Source organism: Peromyscus maniculatus, chromosome 2 (assembly GCF_049852395.1).
Source record: "Peromyscus maniculatus bairdii isolate BWxNUB_F1_BW_parent chromosome 2, HU_Pman_BW_mat_3.1, whole genome shotgun sequence".
NCBI classification, from domain to species: domain Eukaryota; kingdom Metazoa; phylum Chordata; class Mammalia; order Rodentia; family Cricetidae; genus Peromyscus; species Peromyscus maniculatus.
Window position 1 is genome coordinate 172,655,650 of NC_134853.1, and position 25,460 is coordinate 172,681,109.

Here is a 25,460-nt window from a genome sequence, read left to right on the forward strand (position 1 = left end):
ATAGCACCTCCCCTCTTAAGAAGGACACTGAGACCCACCTTGTGCATGGGCTGTGCCAACGTCCTTCTACACAGTGAGGAGCAGGGAGGGCCATTTCTTGGTGGAGAGACATTAGCCAGGTGGTTGACATTAGCAGGGCTGAGCTGTGTGGATGTTAAGACAGTCTGAGATGATGACAAGGTGGCCCATCACCTCCAAGTCTTCCTTCCCAAACCTGAGCAGACTAGGTGAGAAAGAACCAGACAAACCCAAGTGGAGGGTGTCGTACACCCAGCCAGCACCTTCTAATTCTTACAAAACGGAAACAAGCCCACCTGAGAAACCGTCCCTGCCAAGAAAAGCCAGGAGACAACTGACTGCAATATGGGGTCTTGATCTTCCACCTCCCAAATACTGCTATTACAGACGTGAGTCATGACACTCAGTCTCACGGGGTCCTGAGGGTTGAACTCAGGACACCTGCAATGCTAACTGAGCTCTATCTCTAGCCCAAGAGATGGACACAATTTTAAAAAGGACAAATTGAAGATCTCTTGAAAGTTCAAAGGTAAGAATGGGCTAGGCAGTGAGCAGTGGCAGACCCCAGCACGTGGGAGACTGAGGCAGGAGGACTGTTAAAGTTTGAGGCTAGCCTGGCCTACACAGTAAGTACCAGGGCAGCCTAGGATATAAATCAAGATTCTACAAAATACCCGAGGAGGGACAGGATGGCATTTAAAGAGTTAAGGGTTGGTTTGGGCAAAAAGACCGGGTGATATCTGAAAAAAAAAAAAAAAAAGACAGAGAGATAGGAGACAGGGCAGACTGGAGGACCAGTCTATAAGGCCCAACCAATGACCAGAGGGGACCCCTAAAGACAGTGGAAAGGAAGTCAGTCATGCAAGAAAACACAATTATGAAGCTTCTCACATCCAAACAGCATGTGTGTCCTCCCTCAAAGATCCTAGCACAATAGACCCAAAAGCCCTACATCAAGGGATGTTACCAGGGAACTTGAGAACACACAGATACTATTAGTAAAAAGATACTAAAATCCTTGAGGAGAAACATGCACACGCGCGCATGAGCACACCCCCCCACCCCCCCACCCTCCAAAATGCCTGACTTCTGAATCACACGGTAAGCCAGAAGCTAATGTGAGGGTCATCATAAACATATTTTATACGTAGATGAATTGACACCACACGTGTAGCTACAAGAGTACTTTTGAGAATTTAAAACTTTACCACCCTTGTCCTCTTTCCTGGATCTCTGAAATGTCCCTCAACCATAAGTCACACCAAGAAAGGAAAAGGAGTCAGGTTGGATCGAGAGGGCCAGCAGAGGAGGTGGCAGCACTTCTGGGTTGGGCTCAGAAGATCCTGAAACATGCACGAGGCGGGTGGTAGTGCCCAAGAACTGGACGCACGGAGGGAAGGTTCCCACAACGGAAAACAGGACTTCTCAAAAATGCTGAAAGTATCTGATGAAATGCCTCAGTGGGTCGCTGCACAAGGCTGGAGACCCGAGTTTGAGTAACAACCCACATCAAAAGTAGAAAGAACACACTTTGTAGACCAGGCTAGTCTGGAACTCACAGAAATCTACCTGCCTCTGCCTTCTGGGTGCTGGGATTAATGCCACACTGGGGAAATTGTGGGTGGGTTGTAATATATGAGAGAATAAAAAAAAAAAAAAAAAGACGGGAACAAGCAAACCAAAACGACCACCACCAAAATAAAGCCCAGCCAGACACCAATAAAACAATAAATAAAAATATAGGAAGAACCTTTCTTTAGCACGGGTATACAAAGAAAGGGTTTCTGTTAACCTCATGTGCTGACTCTGCCAGGGCAAGTGACTGGACAAAGGGCTTGCTCCCACAGGCTGAGAAACTGAGGCACACTCATCACCATAGTTGGGATAGGAGTTTATCTCTCTTTTCTCTCAAAAGCATCATTGAGAAGAGCCACAGAATTGGCTGGAAGTATTGTCTGCTATAAGTGACAAAAGAAAAAATAAAATTGGATTACATAAAAAAAAAAAAAAGTAGAAAGAACTGATTCCCAAAAGTTGTCTTCCACATGTGCTGTGGCACACTAACGCCCCCACACATCATATGCATCATCTCTCTCACAGGCACACAATAACAACAAATTTTAAAAATTCAAAAACAGAGAAGCTAGGGATGTAGCTTAGCTGGCAGAGATGGAGGCAGGGAGATCCAAAGTTCAAGGTCACCCTCAACTGACTTACACATCCAGTTTGAGCCCAACCTGGGATGCACGATACCCTGTCTAAACCAAACCAGTAACGATAAAACAAAACTCTGAAAGACAAATCAAGAATGCTCCAAGGAAAACCAGAAGTTTCCTAAAAATGGGAAAGCAACTGTACGGCTAATGGTGTGCAGTGATTAAAGTGAACAGGAAGCTAGAGCACTCGCTGCTCCTGCAGACCTGGGTTTGCTTCCCAGCACCCACATGGTGGCTCACAATGTCTGTAACTGTAATTTCAGGGGCTCTGATGCACTCTTCTGACCTCCCTGGGCACTGCATCATATGGGACACATACACATACATGTTTATATACATAAATAAAAATAAACTAATCTTTAAACAACAAACAAACAAAAGACCCAACCATATTGGGGTGGGGGAAGAGACAGGGAGAGCTGAACTGACTGAACCAGGGAGCATGGCAAACAAGAACTGACTTAGATTAAAAAGTCTACTACACAAAAGTGTTACATAGAAACTTGGAAATAAATGTCAAAAAGACACTGCCATGGTCGAAATGATCCCAAGAAGAAATAAGGGTCAGACTTGGTTGAGAGAAATAGGGTCCTGTCCCTTTCTAGTCACAACACAGAAATATGCATATTCAATATAAACATTTTGTTACAGCCAAGAATGCTGATACATACCTTTAATCCCAGCACTCAGGAGGCAGGAGTTTGAGGCCAGCCTGGTCTACATATTGAGTAGACAGTCCAGGACTACACAGTGAGACACACATACCCCCCCAAAAACCCCAAACAAACCTAAAAACCAGGCAAAAATAATATACAATGCTGAGTTTACAAATGAGCATTCACCGAACAGTTTTCTTACCAGGTCCACTCTGCTCATCATGAATTTTACTGAAGAGCAAATCAAGGCCATGGTCCAGGGACCATGACCAGGACAGCCAGAGGTAGGCACTGGCAGCCTGTAGACCACTCAGACACTTCATTGCTTGCCAACATATGGTGGCTCCGTCTTGTTGGAAACCAGACTTTTCAGAATCTCCAACAAAAAGAGACATTTGAAAAGGTGATGACTCAGTTGGTAAAGTACTTGTCACAAAAGTACAAAGGCCTGAGTCTGGGTTCCCAGCACCCACATCAACAGCCACATAAAGTAGCAAGCCCAGTGCTGGGATGCAGAGACAGGCAGGTCCCCAGAGCGCGCTGCCCAGTCAGCCTGGATCAACTGATGAGTTCTAGGTTCAGTAAGAGACCCTCTCTCAAAAGAGAAGACACCTGATGTTGACTCTGGTTTCCACAGACACACACCACAAACCCACACACAAGATCAGAACACATTCAAATCCCCACACTGTAAAAACAAAACAAAACAATAAAGAACCAAATGGAAATTGAGGCAGCCTCCTGTCACAGCATGGCAATGGAAATGTTCATACACTGTCTGTCATACACCTGTCTCTCTGTTCAAACGGGCACCTGGTTCCCTGTGGCCACCTGGAGAGGGGTGGAATCTGGCAGCTTCTGCAGAGGCCTCAGAGACAGAAGCAGGAAAGCAGCTTGTCATAATGAGGTGCCCTACTCCACATATTTAGGATAGTCCTAAAAATAAACCAGTGTCCAAACATACTGGGGCAGGGGGATGCCAGGCTGTCTCTAGATCTGAACTGAAAAAGTGACAGACTGAGACAGCTCACAGTGGACAAGGCTTTTCTGATCCATCTTAAAGCAACACACACTGAGCCTGCTCCCTGCTTGACCCCTCAGCTGAGAGCTGGACTCCTTGGGGTTCTTGACTTTCCTAGGAAGTAAATTTGTGGGAACCATGGCCATAGTACCATTTATCCTACCAGAAAGGGAGGACACAGTACAAGCAAAGGCCCTGTGGCACGAGACAGCAAGAGGGCAGTAAGTAAGTAAGGTGATGCCAGAACCATCAATGCCTAGGACATCAAGGGACAAGCTCAAAAACGAAATATTCTGGATTCTTCAGGTATTGCCCCACAAAACAGCCCATTCAGAAGTGCTCCCTTTACCCAAGATGGTCCCTGCTCAGTACATCCTCACAACAGATCCGGATCAGCAAAGGGAACAACCACTCTATCAGGACTCCCAGCAGTTTGGAGCCCAAACCCCTGGACAGTCCTCCTGGTGGTCAGACCTTGGCTCATCTGGTCACTCTACAGACCAACCAGAGATTAGACAACACGATGTGGGAAAACTTCCAAGAACATCCACTGGCCCCACAGCGAAACTCCAATAGTTCCTACACCCCAGCTGGAGGTCTGAAGCCATTGGGGAACCTACCTGCTGCTCTTGGAATGAACCGTAGGGGCTCCAGGGACCCCATGGGCACTCTGACCTGCATGACAGGAATGAAAGTCAGGCCAGCAAGTGCTGCAAGACAGCAGCCTGAGGCTCAGGGACAAAGTCTGGGAGGCAAGAATGGAGCTCACAGCTAACTTCTTACATAACCACTGTGCCGCTGAACTTTACAAAGATATGGGAAAAGGAGTCCACTGAAGGCTGATGCAGCTTAGACAAGAAGGTGGTCTCTATGCAGACTTGGCCAAGACACAAAAACAGGTAATATGCAGTCCCGACCCATTCTGTGTTCTGCCAGCATCCATAAGCGGTAGCTTTGCGGGGAGGGCCCGTTGGTTCCTGCAAGCTGTCCCTGACCATGGTTCTGTGAAAACTACCAAGGAACACTGGGCCAAAACCCACCAGGAAGATCTCAAGACCCAGGGCCAGTCTCCCAGTTGTAGGTCCACTTGCTGAGGGTTCAAGTTGGCTATGCACTGCGAGAAGCAGTCTCATAAACAGAAAGAGGCCACGACACCTATACATCCCGGAAAACTATGACACAGCTCGTTTCTCCTCCCAAACACCCTTGCTAGCTGTTCTTCTCCCAAACCCACCCACAGGTCACTTTTTATAATTCAAGGACCCAAAACAAACAAGCCCACCCTTAAGACCCATTCTGGCTGCAGTGAACAGCCCATGCCTGGGGGAAGGGCACGCTATATCCACCACCACCACCCCCCTCCGAGAGGGGGGGTCTGCCTGCACACTCCAAATGAGGGAGATCTACCTTTTGAGGGAGACCTGGGTTCTCCAGGCCCCAAGGCCCCTGCCAGCTTGGTAGGGGAAGCTGGTAGTTGTTTTTGTTTAAAAAACAAAAAAGCAAAAAACCTTGCAAAATGGTTGTCAGAAAAGCATCCCCATTCCCATGCATGCCCCTCACCCTCAATCCCATTCAGCCCTCAGACCCATCTCAATCTACCTCCAACCATTTCAGGACAGAAAGCCGGGGACCAAGGCCGCGCTGCCTGCCGACATCCGAGGACCCCGGTGCACGTCAGTGCCTTTCCTGTCACCCAGACTCCAGCACGAGGCCGTTGCCAGTGCAAAGCCACAGCTCAGAAAGGCAGGGCAGGCTCGCCCCTGGAAGACTACAAGCCAGAGATGCACTTGTTTATGGAAACAGGTGCTGGCCGGTGGAGTGCCGGGCGGGAGCCCAGACCTCACCATTGTGGTCCCACTGATCCATCCACTTGCAGCAATGCAGGGTGAGAAGAAAGCAACAGAGGTGCATGTTCGTTTTGACCACGACACAGACTCCAGGCTGTAAAAGCCCAGCCACAGCCACACTCCCAACGCTGGAGGCTTCCCAGGGCTCGGCTAAGTGAGGGAAGAGGCTTTCCAGAGCCTCACCAGCCTCTGCAGCAGCTGCCCACCCCAGGCCTCCAGCACATACCATCCGTGCACATTTCCTTCCCTCACATTCGCATCAGCTGCAGAGGCAGCTCCGCATGCTTCGCTATGGCTTATTTTTCTGAAAACCTGTCACCGGGGAAAACAACAGCCTCTCCGTGTGCTTCCCCCGACATCGCTGTGAGATGCTGCGGCAGCATCCCTGCCCTAGTCGACTCTGTGCTGGAACATCTGTGCAACACGCAGGCTGTGGCAGAGCCGAGATGAGACCCGAAGCATTGACTTGTGCTCCACAGCCCCAGCCACTGCATTCGTGAGGCCTGCAACGCCACCACCTTAGGCCTGGTGGAAAATCCACAGGAGAGTCGTGCATTACTCACCGGCTTTCTCTGCTGCCTCCTCAGCACAGAATTCTTTATGCTCTACCGAAGGTGGGCGTGCAAGGAGGCATCTTCCGTCCCTTTAAGGAGCCGATGCTGCGTCCCCTGGCCTCCAGACCGACAATAGGGTGGGTCTCTAGATCGACAATAGGCAGGGTGGGCTACTGCTGGAGGAGCAGACATCTAATAGAAGGTTGGCTGTCCTGCTCCCCGCCTCTCACATCTCTGCCTCCTCATGTCTCCTCATGTCTCCAGGCCCGGGTGGTACCCGGCTCCCCTGGGAAGCTACAGCCGGCAGCTGAGGCACAAACTAAAACACGGCATGGATACGGAGGAGCTGACGTCACACGAAAACAAGCGTCTCTGTACTGAGCCTGCCGGACAGGATGAGAGCCAGCCAGAGCCCAGCCAAGGAGGGCTCATACTTAGTAGTCTTTAAAATGTCACATTTGGAAATCACCCCAGGTGGCTAGGGTCCTCCCAATCAGCCCCAGGCTGGGATTCTGGGTGCAGCAACTCCAGGGATGGCAATGGATATGCATTCAGGGTGGACTCCACACAAAAGCCCAGTGGTCACAAGCACCAAGGGACTGTCCTATGCCCAGGAAGGGAGGACTATGGCCCATTCAGTGCAGGCCAAATCCTAGGTCAAATGGCCTTTGCAAATTGTAAATGCATCCACTAAACGGACCCCACCACATGGAGGGTGACAGTGGGTAATACCAAAGCAGAAACAGGGGAAAGCAAGTTCCCAGAGACCTGAGCAGCTCTCACTGGCCTGGAACCACACATAACGCAGGCCAAGGTAGGAGGTGGTCCATCGCCCAGTGTAGGACCTAACATGCTCTGATTGCTGTGCCTTGCCGGGCAACAGTCAACCTAGTGTGCCAGGCAGACTGGGAGCCAGGGACAGACTGCTTGACCCCCATGCCTCGCACACTGGTACTTACACACTGGCGTCACAATATCATCAACTCAGAGATCTGTGTTTGTTTGCCTAAGCTCTAGGTTCAAATCGCAGCTCCTTCAGTTAAACACTGACCAGAGGGGAGCTGCTCCTCCAGGGACAAAGCTTCCCTCTTTTGGCAGCTGACGAGCTGTGCGCAAGGCACTTCAGAAAATGTGAAACTTTATAAACATGGTACTCAAGGCCCCTCTTTTGCAAACAAGGCATGACAACTAGTACTCTAGCCAAGCAAGGTAAGAATGACTCTTGAGCCAGTTGTGGTGGTAGCAGACCTGTAATTCTAGCACTTGAGAGGCTAAGGCAGGAGGATTGCATATGAAAAGCCCGCCTAAACTACAAAGTGAGATCTTGTCTAAAAACAAAAACAAACCAACCAACCAACCCCCAAGGGTTGTGAGTGTAGTTCAATAGCAGAACACTCGCCTAGTCTGTACAAAGTTGTGGACTAAATTTCCAGCCCTCGAAAAAAAATCTTACACTTTTAATTGATCAGATAATATTTTTAAAAACATGAATATATCTGAAATAGACTTCAGTGTCTGTAAAACTTTTATTGGGATACTCATTGAAGTACAATACAGTGATAGGGGATGTGGGTTAAGACGGAGGCTGCACAGCCCACAAAGCCCAAAAATATTTAGTTCCTGGTCCTGTAGTATAAAGTTTGCAAGCCCTTGACTACGATTGTAAAACTACACAATAATTGAACCATGACATCCATGATGGACCTCAACAAGAAAAATGTGTCTAACATAAAAATTAGCACCACATCACAAACACTGTCTGGACAATTTCTCTCCTCCAGGCTAGCCCAAAATATCCAGTTTTGAAAAAACTCTAGAAAATGCAGGCTGAATGGGCTGATTGCTAATTTTGTTAGAAGCCTATTTTAGGTGCAAAAGCAGCTTTCTCAATTTGTTGCAAATTATTTGAGACAAGTCTGAATGAAAGTAGATTTTTTAACAGAACAATAGGCCTACCTATAAATACTGGCAAGTCTCAGGGAATTGGAAAAGATTCCACGATGTTTGCTCAGGGCAACAGCCCACCAAGATCTACCTCAATTTCCCTGCCAACCACCTGGTGAGCCATAACTCCCACATACCCTGAGCCTGGCTCACTTCCTCCTCATCTCCAGGCCAAGGGAAGGACTATGCAAAGGTTTAAGGGCACTTGGTAGGGAACTCCCATTTGTACCTGATCACCAGCTGGTGGGTGACTATTACAGCAGACTAACAGAGAGAATTGGCTTCCCTGAACATGTTCCAGTGACTCCTTTGTTTTTAAGGCTATTTGTTTTGTTTTTCTGAGACAGAATCTCATGTAGACTAGTCAAGGCTGGCCTAAAACTCATTAGATAACATTGAACTTCTAATCCTCCTGTCCTCTACCTCCCAAGTGCTGGAAATATAGGATATACCCTTTTAAATGTCATTAGTTTCATAGTCCCCACTTAGAGAGGGGGAAACTGAGGCACTACACACTTCACCTACCTGCCCAAAGTCATGTGGCACAAATGGTAGCCTATAAGACAGTAGCCACGCCGGGCGGTGGTGGCTCACGCCTTTAATCCCAGCACTCGGGAGGCAGAGGCAGGCGGATCTCTGTGAGTTCGAGGCCAGCCTGGACTACCAAGTGAGTTCCAGGAAAAGGCGCAAAGCTACACAGAGAAACCCTGTCTCGAAAAACCAAAAAAAAAAAAAAAAAAAAAAAAGACAGTAGCCACATGAATACCACACTACATCATTTTCTCTCTCTCTCTCCAATACTAGGGACGGAACCGAAGCCTTTTGAAGACCAGTCCACTACCCTCCTACTGAGCTACCCCCTCAGCCTGTTCCCAGCACCTTCTGGTTACACACACACATCATGCCCCAAGAGCTTCAGGCTATTCTCTGAACAGATTACCACCTCAGCTTCCTTTGGTGGCCACACTCCTGCCACGGCCTCACCTGCCTAGGTCTGCTGCTGGGCCACTGCTCTGACCTCTAGGAAGAACATTACAGGTGAGACAGCAACCACAGCAGCTCATCGGGTGCCAGAAACAAACAGGCCCCTGAACTGAGACAAGACACAGACCTGGAAGTTTTTCCTGCCTTGCACAAACCTGACATCCGCTTCAGAAACCCCAGGGACCCAACCCCCACCAGGCGCCCCATGGTCACCCCAGTCACACACAGCCTCCAGCACAACAGTGTAAGGCCACCCACAAAGTGGGAGGGAGTCAGACCAGCCCCACCAACCTACAAGGTGCAGAGGGCAAATGGACCTCAAATGTAGCCACTAACTGAGGGTGCTTGAACACTGATGTGCCCACTGAGATGTGCCCACATCCTTTCCCTAAAACTTGCTGGTAAGACCTAATTTGTAGATGTGGTTAAGTCAGAGGTCCAAGATGGATGTCTTTATATTATGGCAATGGGCCCTGAATCTCATGACCAGCATCAATGACCATTAAAGAGAAAAAAGACAAACAACAACAACAACAACAACAAAACCAATAAAACACTAGCAAAACAAATTTTAGCAACCTGGTAAAAACATTATACATAATGACCAGGAGGAACTCACAGGATCCAAGGAAAATTCAAATTAGAAAATAGTTCAGTTTGGGGCTGGAGAGATGACTCAGTGGTTAAGAGAACTTCCTGCTTTCCCAGAGGACCCAAGTTCGATTCCCAGCACCCACACTCACATCAGGTGGCTAACTACTTCCTGTAACTCCAAAAACAGGGGATCTGACCTCTTCTGGCCTCCATAGGTATCTGTACTCACGCTCCCCCCACCCCCCACGTGAATAAAAATAAAGAAGAACATTGGTCAGTGTAATAGACATATTAACAAGAGTTTTGAAAACAAACAAACATGATCATCTCAATAGGTACAGAACAACCCAATGACAAAATCCAGTATCTTAAATAGTCGACCAAAAAAAAAAAAAAAAATCCCAATTTAAAATTTAGAAAAAAAAGAAAAATGAAATATTAAGGTTCCTAGAAATCAAAACAATTTTGACAAGTCAGAGTGCATGGGGACTCTGTGTGTGGTGTGGTGTGTGTGTGTGCATGTGTGTGGTGTGTGTGTGTGTTACTGGTGACTGAACTTAGGCCTTTACACATCCCAGACAAGTACTCCACCACCAAGCTACATGCCCAGCACCCCACACTTCTTGCCTTTAAAACTTACTGCCACCGGGCGGTGGTGGCGCACTCATTTAATCCCAGCACTAGGGAGGCAGAGGAAGGCGATCTCTGTGAGTTCGAGGCCAGCCTGGGTACAGAGAGAGTTCCAGGACAGCCAAGGCTACACAGAGAAACCCTGTCTCGAAAAACAAAAACAAAAACAAACAAACAAAAAAAAACCTTACTGCCAATCTGGGTACACACCTGCAATCCAAGGGGCAGAAAGATCAGCATTCAACTTCATCCTTTGCTACATAGCAAGTTGGAGGCCAGCCTTGGCTGCATGAGACTTTGTCTCAAAGGAATAAAAAACAAAACAAAAACCTTACTGCAAGGTTACAGTAACCATATCAGTCACTTGATGCTCAGACCAATGAGCAGTGAGTGAGACTGGTCACCACTTTCCAGATAAGAACCAGGTAAGGGAGAAGGGGTGTGTTTTGCCTCATGGTTTGACAAGGCAGAGTCCACCATGTGGGGTAAGGCACGGTAATGGGTGGCTCCATGGTGGCAGGACTATGTGACAACTTGCTCCTACCTTGGTAAACCAGGGAACAGAGAGCTCATACTAGAACCTGGTGAGCCATAATGCTCTAGTCCCACTTAAGCTTCTAGGAACAGTGTCCAAAATGTTTCAAAACCTCCTCCAAACAGCACTACCAGCTATGGACCAAGTCTTCAAACACTTGAGCCTATGGTTGGCATTTCATATGCAAACCATGACAAACAGAAAGTCCAGAAACAAATCTTTTCATATACATGAAAATACTTTTTTTTTCATATACATGAAAAATCAAGCATGACAAGACCTTTATCAGGGAAAGGAGAATTTTTTCCCTAGTTCGAGAAAAAGTTATTCCAGACATGAAATACAGGAGCTGCTGGGTGGTGGTGGTGGTGGTGGTGGTGGTGGTGGTGGTGGTGGTGGTGGTGGTGGTGGTGCTGCACGCCTTTAATCCCAGCACTTGGGAGGCAGAGGCAAGTGGATCTCTGTGAGTTCAAGGTCAGCCTGGTCTACACAGCAAGTTCCAGGACAGGCTCCAAAGCTACACAGAGAAACTCTGTCTTGAAAAACCAAAAACAAAAACAAAAACAAAAAAAAACCCAAAAACTATACCACCACCACCAACAACAAAAACCAAAGCAAAACAAAATAAAAAATACAGGACCCATGTTGGACTCCATAGGTAGACAAATTTTGGGGGGGGGGGGGACACCAGCTCACAAAAAAGGCATGGAGACTTATTATTAATTATGAAAGCTTGGCCGATAGTCAAAAGGAACTTTCAACAAAAAAGGCAACATAAAGAAAGAGAAAGTATTTTTAAATCAACCCTGACCAGAGATTCAGATCCAGAGTACACAAACAGCTCCTCACAGCTCATCAACAAAAACAGCACAGTTAAAACACAGGCAAGGATGCTGCAGTCCGGCTACTCCAGAAGCTGGGGCAGGAACATTGCTTGAATCTAAGAATTCAATGGTAGCCTGGGTTACTGAGATCTCCATGTCAGGGAAAAAAAAGGAAGGGAGGGAAGAAGGGAGGGAGGGAGGGAGGGAGGGAGGGAGGGAGGGAGGGAGGGAGGGAGGGAGGGAGGAAAGAACAAGAAAAAAAAGCTGGGTAATTAAAAACTTAATTATGGGCCGGGCAGCAGTGGCACACGCCTTTAATCCCAGCACTCCGGGAGGCAGAGTCAGTTGGATCTCTGTGAATTCAAGGCCAGCCTGGTCTACAGAGAGAGATCCAGGACAGACACCAAAACTACACAGAGAAATCCTATCTCGAAAAACAAAAACAAAACAAACAAAAAAACTTAATTATGTATTTGTCAGAAATTTAAAAATTAAAAAAACCAAAGGAAAGGAGTACTAACATGCTACAACATAGAAGAATCTCAAGATGATGCTGAGAGAAAGAAGCTGGGCATAAGGCTGTGGAGCATGTGAGTCTCTTTATATGAAATGTCCAACAGACAAACCCACAGGGAGAGAAAGCTGGCCAGAAGTTAGGGCCACCAAGTGATTACTGAAGGTGTGGGATGGATGCATTTTAGAATGGGGTAGGGGTGGTGGCAGCCAAGCCATGGGACACTAAATGCTGTTGGGCTGTTTGCTTCCAAGTGGTAAATGTTCATTAAGCACTTTACAATTTAGAGAGTTAGTTTAGAAGCCAGTTAGAGTCTAACTAGCCCCAAGAATGCAGGGGTTTGAGAGGAGATTTGTTGAGACTGAACATTGTGAATTGTATTTCTTACTCGATAATTGTTCTTATTGTATATAGTTTTATTATGTTAGAGTTAAAACCTTTCCTTTTTATTTAGACAAAAAGGGGAAATGTTGTGGGATATTCCTTTACACTGTGTGAAGATGTGTTACTGTGATTGGTTTAATAAAGAGCTGAATGGCCAATAGCTAGGCAGGAAGAAGTTAGGAAGGACTTCTGGGCACAGAGAAGTCTCAGGGAAGAAAAAAGGGAATGGCCAGTTGGATGCAGAGGAAATAAGACATGCAGGACAGGTAAAAGCCATAGGTCATGTGGCAACAAGTGTATGAGTAGAAATGGGTTAATTTAAGTTATAAGAGCTAGTGGCACAAGCCTAAGCTATAGGCCAAGCTTTCACAATTAATAAGTCTCCGTGTTGGTTTTCATGAGCTGATGGCCCCCCAAAAGATTTGTCTACATATGGCATCCAATGTGGGGGCTCAAATATCCAAACACAGGGCCTGAGAAAGCTAAGAAAAGTTCTGGACAAGGAGCCAGACGTGGCTTCCTAGTCCTGCAGTCTCTCAGGCAGGCTGGTGCTCACTCGTATACACCGCTGGGTCTACTGGCTGCTGCCTGCAGGCTGGAGCCAACTGCCAGCACCGTGCGTGTGGTGGTGACATAGCAGTTTATGATTTGTCTCACTCAGTCAGAAAATGCTGCAGATGCTTAGTAATGCCAGGTCCAGATTTAAAAAAAAAAAAAAAAAAAAAAAAAAAAAAAAAAAAAAACCTCTAAAAAGGTACAATACATTTAAAAATGTGCTTTGATGCTGAAGAAAGAAAAGAAAATGGGTTTAGACAGTCATAAAAATAGTTTAAAAATAATAAAGTCTTTAAAAAGAATAAAGTAATATAAAAAATAGGCCACATAAGGATGGAAATAATATAACATAGGGAGTTTGGACCTTCTATGGTGCTTTGCTAATGTTGAATGTTTTGAATGCCAATGAACAGAGAACGACAGCGGCTGAGAGGCACTGGATTGTGGAAGGGACTGCTGAATTAAACCAGCCCAGGCACTTTAGGAATGCCATAGCTTTAATATAGAAGTCAGAAAATGTATTTCTTTGGGGAAGAGTTTATGCTTTTGTTTACATAAAAACAAAAGACTGTGAATCTGCTCAAAGTTAAAGAGAGTCAGTTTGATTGGGGGGAGAAAATCCTGAGTACAGACAAAAGAAATAAACCTAGAAGAATTACAAGACAGGTGATGTATATTTTACCTGCTCAAACATAAAACAAAAATCATCTTTGGCTAGCTTGTGTATAACACACAGTCCATACTTGTGTTAATGCAGATATGTATGTTACCATTATCTCAGTTTTCTCAGGGACCCCCAAGGATGCCATCACCCCCAGACAACAGGAAGCAGTCTAGAGAACACAACGCCCATATTCCCAAGAGGAGGGATAGATGGTTTTTAGTAATCTGATGGGTTATGGATTTAGAGTGGTTGTTATTGGTCATGGTCAGGAAAAAAGCTGAACAAAGGAGATTAGATTCAGGGATCTCTTTCTAAAGGGACAAAAGAGGGATACAGTATAGAAATGATGGGATAAAAGGGTGGATTGTTGGAGCATACTTTTAAATAACCACTAGTCTCAAATATTTTACATTGATATGGATTTGTGTATACTGATACAAATTTAAGGTTATTTTAGTTATATTATATATATATATATATATATATATATATATATATTTCTATTCTTGTTTAAGGTATTGTACCTATGCAGCTCATTAAAAATGTGAAGCTTTAGTCCTTGAAAGCTATTTAGGATAACAGAAAAAGGCAGGTTAATAGTTTTTTATAACATCAAACTTATAGTCATGTTAGGTATGTTTTCAAGATTATACAGAGATACATTTTAGATAGATAGGTGATCTTCAAACACTTCAAAGACCTACGGAATACGGCATTTAAAATGTTTTAATAACATAAGGCTTTCATGACAGTGAGACACATCTGCTCCTGGCAGCACCAATTTACTTCAAAAAATGATGATGGGCACTGAAGAACCTCCATATGGAGTTTGCTTTCTTTGTGGTGAAAGCTAGCCATTTGGGCAAGAAACTGTCCTTGCATTGACTGCTAACAGTATGCTGTCCAAATTGAACAAGCAGGATACAAAAGAAAGCAACTGATGAACTTTGCCAAGACAAAGTTCTTGTAGGACAGTCCTTCAAAAAATTCCTGGTTCACAGAAAAGTTTGTCAGACATTCTAGGCCTACAGGCCGAAGATGGATGCCCCAACATTGCAGAGGAACCTTAGGTGACTGTCCAGGCAGCCAAATGTCTCTGTCATTTCTATAGTTTTACAAGTTGAAGAAACTTACAAAAGAGATGTAAAGTTTATAAGGCTGAGAAACATAAAAGTTTAAGTTATTTATCTAAAAAGATGTTTTAAGGTATAAAAAGATCTTTTTAGGCCGGGCGGTGGTGGCGCATGCCTTTAATCCCAGCACTCGGGAGGCAGAGCCAGGCGGATCTCTGTGAGTTCGAGGCCAGCCTGGGCTACCAAGTGAGCTCCAGGAAAGGCGCAAAGCTATGCAGAGAAACCCTGTCTCGAAAAAACCAAAAAAAAAAAAAAAAAAAAAAAAAAAAGATCTTTTTAGGATGGTAATACAAGTTGTGACAAGAAATGGTTTGGGGACAAAACTTTGGGCTAAGTTAGGATAGATAACGGAGTATTTTTTCTAAATTTCCCAAATGCAAATGAACTAGACATTGTAAATGTAATTCTTACCGAAAATTGTTCTTATTGTATATAGTTTTACAGTGTTACAGTTAAAACTTTTCTTTTTTTTATTTAGACAAAAAGGAGGAAATGTAGAATATCCCTTTACACTGTGTGAAGATGTGTCACTGTGACTGGTTTCATAAAAAGCTAAACAGCCAATAGCTAGGCAGAAGGTATAGGTGGGACTTCTGGACAGAGAGCTCTGGGAAGAAGAAAGGTGAAGTTACCAGCCGGATGCAGAGGAAGCAGGACATGCAGGAAGAGAGGTAAAAAGCCATGAGCCATGTGACAGTACGTAAATAAATAGAAGTAGGTTAATTTAAGTTATAAGAGCTAGTTAGAAACAAGCCTAAGCCAAGGCCGAGCTTTCATAACTAGTAAGTCTCAATGTCATGATTTGGGGGCTTGCGAACAAAAAGACCTGCTACAACTAGCCAGCGTGGCATGCTCAGTTAGATACTCCCTTGTTCCATGTCAACCAGGTCCTTCAAAGTTTTCAAACTTGTATCCACCGCTGGCTATGATCTATCTATGTGTCTGTCCGTCCATTTCACATTGTCCTAATGAAGCTCAAGGAGGTTCACCCTTGTCATTTACATTCCACCAGGCTGAGTCTCCTCATTGACCCTCAGCAAAACTAAAAACACAAATGTCCTTGTAGGCAGCAAAGTCACACAGTTCCCTTGGGTGACAAGAACAGGGTTTCCCATGTCAAAGACAGGAACACACACCAAGGGGCAAGCGTGACACACCGGGGAAACAGAACACCAACACGCTGACCGCGAGACCCTGTCTCAGGATCCTACTGTTTCATACACTCCAGGCCCCGAGAGAGGAGAGCCTTTCTACACCCCAGTGCACCAGCCAGCCAGGGCATGATCCAAAAGCTGGAGAGAAGGCCCCTGGCTTGTCAATCATCCATTGATCTTCTGTGGTACTCAGTTCAAGAACTTCTGATCTCAGCAAAGGTTCTATGGAATGTTCTGACAAAACTGAGTGTCTACCAGAGACTAAGCCACCCCAGCAAGCATCTCAAGGACCTACTCATGTGGCCAGGTCAGCCACACTTCTGCATGCCCACAGGGTGATATGGACCTACCTTGTCACACCCGACTTCTTCTCTTCAGCAGAGTCCCCAAGCTCTTGACATCCAGTGACACTACTGTATGGCACCATCCCGCCAACTCAAGGCACCCTCCCTACAGCATCCACACACATCTGGGCTACCCTCTTGCCCTGTGGTCACAGGGGCTGCATGGAGACTCTCGTGATATAAGGTAGAACATATGAACACAATCTTGTTACCACAACCAAAAAGTCTTCCAGGTAACATACAGACACCATCTGAAACACACCTGCTGACGAGCAGTGTGAAAGTCAGGAATAAGATGGACAGGAAAACCTCATCTTCTCTTCTGAGCCGCTTTATTTATTTTTTTTTTTTTTATTTTTTTTAATTTTAGAACTTTATTATTATTGTGTGAGCATGCATATGTGCATATGATGTGTGTGAGTACAGGTACATGTGTGCCATAGTGTGATGTACATGTGTATATGAGGTGTGTGAGTACAGGTACATGTGTGCCATAGTGTGATGTACATGTGTATATGAGGTCTGTGAGTACAGGTACATGTGTGTATGATGTGTGTGAGTACAGGTACATGTGTGTATGATGTGTGTGAGTACAGGTATATGTGTGCCACAGTGTGTGTTTGGAGGTCAGAGCATAACTCTGTAGAGCTGGCTGTCTTCTGCTTTTTTTTTTACATGGATTCCAGGAATTGAACTCAGGTCATCAGGCAACAATTGAGGCATGTTGCCAGCCCCTGCCTTATTTTATTGTTTTACATACTCATAAAGATATACTGTCTAAATACCTGTCCCTCCGTGGGACATGGGCACCCCAGAGGGAGGGTCTGGAGCATCAGGGAGTACTCCACAGGACCTGGAAACACAACACGCTGGGCACTTATCCTAAGAACTCTGCACAGGCTGCCTGGGACTTGGGCTGGAAGGTTCCGTGTCCTGGGTTCCACACCACCCAGTTTGTCAAAGACCTCTTTAGGCAACACCCCCATATACACGCATACACACCTAACCGATGTTCTCTCTTGGCTCCCTACCCTGTGTCCCTGGGCTGGCTCCCCTTCCCGCCAGTGGCAAAACACATAGGTTAAGCACCCGCCTCCCTCTAATCACACTGGGTGGTGCAACTTCAGGTACTTCTCCTTCCCTGACCAGGAAAGCCAAAAGTTGTCACCCCCAGGACTGTGCCACCCCTTAACACCTAAGCATGGTCCCCAGGACACAATCAGAGGCAGAGACAACGCTCCCCTTGGATCCCACCACTCCTGGGACCTGCTTCCCTCATCTCCTACCAACAGACCAAAAGGGGGAAATGAACAGATCAGCACAAGACAGGGAGAGGACAAGAACTGCAGGCCCGGATGGTCCGCACGGGGCAGGCGGAGTGGTACAGAGGCGCAGGCGCCGCGTCCACGTGTCCTGGCCTGGGCACTTTCCTCATGGGACAAGCCAGAGCATTTTGTGGGCCTTCTACTCTGCCACCTACAACCAAGCCCACCACACCTCCTACCCTCACCTCCCCGACTGCCAACAAAGCACCAGTCAGCCACATCACACCCACAGAAACCATGAGGGAGCCAGCCAAAGTGCAAAGAGCTCTTGAGGTTCAAGTACTGTTCACGCTGCGGTTAGATTCCTCACCAAGGTAAACGACTCCGGGTCCCAGGGCCCTGCTTCACACAAGGCACTCACCCACTGCCCTCACGTAATGGATCAGCAGTTCTACCTGTAGCACCTGGCACATGTTAAAAGGAAACTTAAAAAGGTGGTGGCGCACGCCTTTAATTCCAGCACTCGGGAGGCAGAGCCAGGCGGATCTCTGTGAGTTTGAGACCAGCAGGGTCTATAGAGCGAGATCCAGGACAGGCTCCAAAACTACACAGAGAAACCCTGTCTCAAAAAATAAATAAACAAACAAACAAATAAATAAACAAATAAATAAAATGGAGCAGTCAGGCTGGCGGGATGGCTCTGTGGTTAAGACTTCTGGCTGCTCTTGCAGAGAACCTGGGTTTGATTTCCAGCACCCACATGGTGGCTGATAACTATAATTCCAGTTTCAGGGGATCGGATGCCCTCTTCTGGCTTCTGCAGGCACCAGGGCTCATGCGGTGCATAGACACACAACAGGCAAAACACCCATACACATAAAGTTAAATTAAATTAAACTTTAAAAAAATTGAACACTCACTGTCTTCTCCAGGACAAGGCATGCCTGGCTGTTCTGGAATGCTCGGGAAAACTGGATAAAAAGAAACAAAATGATAAAGTTAGTGATCACTGTGCCATTAACACCGTCTCTCAGGGAAAGTCCTGCCCAGAGTCAAAGTACTCCCCACAGACCCCTTGAGGACAAGAAGACAAGCAGAACCTCAGAATCCCGAGAACATCTCCATGCCAAACCCCATTTGTCAGGTTCCGGGGAAAAGGCTTTTGAAGGGCAGAGCTGTCAAAGGAAAACTAGCGGTTCTCATCAGTAAAGTGACCCAGACACAACAGAGGACAGCAGTTATCTTAAAATCGACTTCAAAAAGCTGCACTAGGAATTAAACCTGGGTCTTGAGAATGCTAGGTATAGACTTTCTTCCACTGAGCCACAGGGTCTACGTCCCTGGCCCTTTGGCATTCACTAACTCTATAGCACAAGTCTGTCTTGAACTCTCTCAGTTTATCTACCTCCAGTTCTCAACCAGCCTACACCATGAGGCTCAGCAGAACTTAAGTTTCTGTGTCAGCATGATGGTTCAGTATGTAAAGACACCTATCATCAAGCCTGAGGAACTGAGTTCTGCTGTAGGATGTCTTTCTGTGTGCTGTGAAAATGTGTGACTCCCACTGGATAATAAATAAAGCTCTTTTGGCCTATGGCAAGAAAGCTTACAGCCAGGTGAGAAATACAAGCAGAGATACAGAGAGAAGAAGGGCAGAGTCGAGTGATGCCAGCCGCCAAAGGAGCAATAAGATGCCAACAGACTGGTGATGCCATGGCCACGTGGCAACACACAGATTAATAGGAATGGGTGAATTTAAGATGAAAGAACTAGCCGGGCGGTGGTGGCGCACGCCTTTAATCCCAGCACTCGGGAGGCAGAGCCAGGTGGATCTCTGTGAGTTCGAGGCCAGTCTGGTCTACAGAGCGAGATCCAGGAAAGGCGCAAAGCTACACAGAGAAAGCTTGTCTCGAAAAACCAAAAAAAAAAAAAAAAAAAAAAAAGATGAAAGAACTAGCTAGCCAAAAGCTAAAGCCATAGGCCATACCGTTTGTAATTAATATAAGCCTCGGAGTGATTATTTTATAAGCGTCTGAGGGACTGTGGGGCTGGGTGGGACGGGAGAAATTCCCAGCTACAGAATTTGATCCTTGGGACCCACATCATGAAGAAAAGAACCAACTCATGTAAGTTGTCCTCTGATCTCCACACATGGATTGTAGCATCCGTGCACACCCGTGCATGCACAAATAAATCAATACAAGAATACATTTCTAATTAAGTAAATTTATTTTTATGTGTATGTGTGTGTCTGATCAATGTGGGTGCACCACGTGCTCATGGGATCCTGCGTAAGTCAGAAAAGTCATTGGATCCCCCTGGAACTGGAACATGGTGGTTGTTAGCCACCATGTGAGTGCTGGGAACAGAACCCAGGTCCTCTGCATGAACAACAAGTATTCTTAACCATTAAGCCATCTCTTCAATCCCACAAATTTACTTTTAAAAGCACATAAGAGCATCATAAGGTTTTATAGTGACAGACTCCACATGGCTTCCCAATCCTTAGGTTATCAGACAAAGATCCCATCAAGCTCCTCAGGCCATGTTCTGGTTAGTCTTGTACACTTGACACAAGCCAGGGTTATCTGGGCGAGGGAACTTCAACTGGAAAAATGCCTCCATCAGACTGGCCCTTAGGAAAGTCTGTGCGACATTTTCTTGATTGATGTGGGAGTGCCCAGTCCACTGTGGGCAGTACCACCCCTGGGTAGGTATGTCTGCATAAGCTCCTGCCTCCAGGTTTCTGCCCCGGCTTCCCTCGATGATGGACTGTGATCAGGATGTGCAAGCTAAATAAACCCTTTCCTCCCCAAGTAGCTTTGGTTACAGTGTTTGTTATAGCAACAGGAAGCAAACTAAGACAGCCATTTATTTCTACAGACTAAGTGGACAGATGAGAAGTCTGCCCTAGATCTCTCACTTACCATGGATGATGAGCACTTCATCTCTGCCCTGACAGGCCAACCGGAAAGCTTCTTCCAGCTCCATCTGTGAGGACACGGTACAAGGATCACCTAGCAGGGGGAGGCAAGAGGCACCAATGAGGCTACAGAAGTATGAAGGCAAAGAGGCCTGAGCTACTTAGCACTTCAAAGTCTCATTGTTCATGATCAGCACCGAGCAGGGGTGGGAGATTCCAGAAGAGCCATCCAAACCAATGAGTTAATTTCCCCTCATGGAACCTGAGTGTCCCATGTAAGAACCTATCAGTCGCCAGGCAGTGGCGGCGCATGCCTTTAATCTCAGCACTTGGGAGGCAGAGCCAGGCAGGTCTCTGTGAGATCAAGGCCAGCCTGGTCTACAGAGCAAGATCGAGGACAGGCACCAAAACAACACAGAAAAACCCTGTCTCGAAAACCAAAAAAAAAAAAGAACCTTTCAATCCCCAGAAGGAAGTCACGTTCACTCACAGCCTTGGGAGCTCTAAGAGCTGGCTAGGCAGCAAGCCCTAGGACTTCTTCCTAGGTGGCCTAGGTAAGGGAAGAGGCTCTTGCCCTCTAGTCTTGATGGATATAGAGATGCACACAACCAGCCCCATGTGCCAGTAGTTCTGCTGAAACAGGAGCGGCCATGTGCTCTGCCTAATCCACAGTGTCTCTGACTGATAGCTGTAGTCAGCTGTACAAAAGGAGTCTCCTGGCCGTCCCCATCTCAACCCAGTTTTCTGAGTCTGAATGTGGGAGAGAAAGAGGAGAAAGGAAGAAAGAGAGACGAGGACAGAGGGACACAGAGCAAGCAAGAGAGGTGGAGGGGGAGAAAGGAGGGGAGAAGAGAGGAGGAGAAAGGGAAGAGGAGAGAGATGAGAAGAGAGAAAAAGATGTGAGAAAGTAAGAGAGATGAGGAAGAAGGGCAGGAGAGAGCGAGAGAAATCAAGAGGTGGGAACTGAAACGAAGAGCTAGTCCTTCCTAAAGCAGCTGCCAGAACACCCCAGGGTAAGGCAAGTCAGGGAAGGCGCTATGCAAGCTGGGCCAGGAGATGCACAAAGCTTCCCCTGCAGTGAGGCACCCCGCACAGCAGGAACACCCCTTTGCCTTGCTCTCAGATCCTGTTCACCCATTTGCAGCCACTGTACTGAGGAATCGCTGGTTCTAACGAGTTCAGCTGTACCTGGGGGAGGCTGCCTAGCCTAGGAAGACTGGGGCTACCTTCACTGTCCACCCACTTGAGGGTGAGCGGGTGCTGCTGGTGCAGGCCACACATGTCTCGCACTTCCTCACAGAGGTCGTTGAATGTTGTCATGGCATCCACGCTGGTGATCAGGATGTCCCTGGGACAAAGAGGACAGGGATATCTGTCACCGGCATCACATCTGAAGCCGACCACACGCTGCTTAGTTAACCAAGTTACCTGATTAAAAAAATGAAGATCTTTCCCAAAGACAATGTGACAGCCCCCCCAACACAAATAGAACCAGTGACCAGTTTTAAAAACGACCCCCCCCCCCCCCCCCCCGTGGGCTGGAGAGATGGCTCATCTTCCAAAGAACCTGGATTCAATTCCCAGTGTCCACATGGCCGCTCACAACTGTCTGCAACTCTAAGAACTGACACCTTCACACAGACATACATGTAGGCAAAACACCAGTGCAAATAAAATATAATTAAAATAATAAAAAAAAAGACCTCCATGACTCTATAGAAAACCAAGTTGAAGTGACAGAAGGTGCCCCCTAGTGGAGGCCTGGGGCCAAGCAACCGCATCATTGGGCACCCAAAGAGAACCCCAGGATGCAGACACAAATCTGTTAGCTTCATTTGCGTAAAACACCATAGTCAAGCCTCTCCCCAAAACCTTGAAGATGAAAACCAGGGCATGTTATCCAGAAAAAGGAGAGGAGAATAAGTGATTAATCAAAGCAGCTCTTGGACATCCTGGTCGGACCTGACCCACCTCCACCCCAGTGTAGCAGTAACAATTCTGGAAGGAATGTTTCTTGGCAATCAAATCTCAGAATGCCATTGCCTTTTACCTTTTCATTCCCAAATGGGATTCAGACCTCTGTAGTAGGAGATGGCTCAGAGACATGCCCTGGAGGAGGAAAATGAGAAGTGTAGGGGGGCAGGCTGCTCCCCTTTATTCCTTATAAGGAAGGGCAGCAGCAACAAGTTTCCATGGAAACTAAGCAGGAACCACACCCTCACTGACGCTGCAGTAAAAATCAACTCATGTCTCACATCCATGGAGAGAAAGGCTTAGGAAAGGAAACCTGAAAAGCTCTGAAACGGAAATGCCAGCCAGGGTTGCTGTTGACCCCTTCATTTCCCCACTGGGCTATCTAAACTGGGTCACACAACTGCCTATAAACAAAGTCTTTGTCCACTGACAACATTCAGAGCACCTACCCAGCCCCCAACAAACCAGCCAGGGCCTTCAGGGTCCTACCTGGCCCATGGATCTCACCCACTCTGTAGGACCTGGGGGAGATGTCCCAGCTGCCCCCCCCCCTTTTCCTACAAGACCAGCCAGCCAACCCCTGCACAGGCTCCCCTCCCTGTCACTTGCCACAGGAACTGATCCTGCTCCTACTCACCACAGCCTGTAGAATCATGGCAGGAAGCAAAACTGAGGAACAGAGAGACTCCAAACACCAAGTCCCCATCCCCAGGCACCTGTCTGTCACCTGATGTCACCCTGACATAGTGCCCACACTGCCCAGCATACTCAGCATTGGCCAGCCTTGCAACTGGGAACTCTGGAAATCAGGTCTGAAATCCCTCTCTTGGACTGTAGCCCGAATCTTAAAAGGTCTTATTAATAAAATCAAACCCGGAGCCAGGTATTGGGTTAAAGCTGGAAGATCAGAGAAGCAGAACCAGCCACAGTCACCTCACCTTGCCAATTCCTCAGCTGATCCTGTTTCCTCAGACTGGATGCCTCTGAGTCCTCATCCAGAATCAATCTCAGCTGAAATGTTGGTTAAAAGCCTAAAAGCTTAACCAGCTCTAGTTCCTGGTCCTCATGCCTTATATACCTTTCTGCTTCCTGCCATCACTTCCTGGGATTAAAGGCGTGTGTCACCATGCCTGGCTGTTTCCAGTGTGGTTTGAACTCACAGAGATCCAGATGGATTTCTGCCTCTGGAATGCTAGGATTAAAGGCGTGTACTACCACTGCCTAACCTCTATGTTTAATATTATGGCTGTTCTGTTCTCTGACCCCCAGATAAGTTTATTGGGGTGCACAATATATCAACCACATTGGACCTCTTCCTGAACCCAACTGTAAGCCATCCCACACCCTTCAGTGCCCAGAGGACAGGTGTGAGACCTCCGTGCTTTGGAGGTGCCACATGAAGCTGAACTACCACCCTGGTCACATCTCACCTGCGTCAGAAGGGTGAGCCTGCCTCATGACAAAACTCTAAGCAAGAGTGTGTCACAGAAGTTAGGACCAGCCTGGATGGACCACCCATTCCTGACTTTTGCACCTTCAAAGACCATAGCAGGTCCTCCAACATGAAAGTTTGTAACAAGAGCCTCAGGAGGGAAGACCCACCATCTGTGATGTCTGAATGTCAGGCTCACCTGTGATCCCCTGAGAGCATGGTGTTGCCTGACACGCCCCAGATATAGGTGGCCACTGGTGGCAGCACTCCGATCTCAAGCCTCGAAGGGACCAAGGGACAACAGGAGGGCAGACGGCCCTCACATTACTGTTCTAAAGACAGGGCTGTATCTATGCCTCAGCTGTGGCTCCGTCACCTTCCTCAGGGCTGATCTTACCCCTTCCCGGACAGAAAACACACACACACACACACACACACACACACACACACACACACAACCTTCACAGCTCAGACAGTATCTCCATCACTGCCCAGGGGCTCAAGCTCTAGAGAGGGACCCAGTTGGCCGATTTCAGGGTAAGTGGGGAGGAAGGCTGGAAAGAAGCCCCTTCCAGGGGAAGATGAAAGGAGAGGGGTACAGAGGGAGCGGGGAGCGGGGGAGTAGGCAGAAAGGGAAGAGGACAGGAAGGGGTGGGGAAAGGGAGAGGAAGGGGTGGGGGGGGCTCCACTTTTGTCCGCTGAGGAAACTGGAGTCAACAGGTTGAATTACACTGCCAGTAACCAAAGTGCTCCCCAGGGGCAAAGGGAGGGAGGAGAGGGCAAGACTGACAGTCCAGGACAGGGACACCGTCCAAGGGGAGCCAGGACCCCACGGTTGTGGCTGAAGCTGCCCTAAGGGAAGGGTGGCTCCCATTCCCAAGGCCCTGGGCTCTAAAGAACCAACGCTGAACATGTGTTGCTCAGCTTGGGGGTTCCAGGCAAGGGACAGTCTCAGCATTAACAGGCTCACTACAGAATCCACAAGTCTGAGGACACAGCTAAGGCTGCAGATTTGATATCTTTGGATGGGGCAGCTGCGAGCCCCCCAGAAATCTTTCTTCCTCTGGCTCTAGCAGGAACCCCACCTCTAAGCCCAGGATTGCCAGAAGTTAGCCACAGTGAGAGGGAACTGTCTGGAATATTTCCATAACAAACTGTGGGGCCAGGCGGTCCCTGAGGCTGGAAAGCAAACCTCTGCCCAGGCAAGGAATCACCTCTTGTCTCTGTGGCTGGGATCAGCCACTCTGTAAAACTCCCAGGAATGCCGAGAGCCCAGTTCAGTCACAGGGCCAGCA

General features: G+C 47.2%; 1 protein-coding gene across 7 annotated transcripts in view; it reads right to left on the bottom strand.

Moving 5' to 3' along the window:
- The window catches only part of Prkcz (protein kinase C zeta), a 112,649-nt gene that overhangs the window by 86,087 nt on the left and 1,102 nt on the right, over positions 1-25,460 (bottom strand). For 3 of the 7 annotated variants that reach the window (XR_013049517.1, XM_006992389.4, XM_076565816.1), the window contains exons 2-4: positions 21,986-22,107; positions 20,764-20,853; positions 18,757-18,807 (exon numbers count right to left, since the gene is read on the bottom strand). Coding sequence is in view for 5 of the 7 variants with exons in the window: in XM_006992389.4 (XP_006992451.1) it covers positions 18,757-18,807; positions 20,764-20,853; positions 21,986-22,107 (263 nt within the window). In the remaining 2 variants the exon portion in view is untranslated. Of the gene's footprint in view, positions 1-5,510; positions 6,119-6,321; positions 6,611-18,756; positions 18,808-20,763; positions 20,854-21,985; positions 22,108-25,460 lie in introns of those variants that run through there. The other 4 variants (XM_042272278.2, XM_076565818.1, XM_015985979.3 and 1 more) reach the window with 4 other exon arrangements.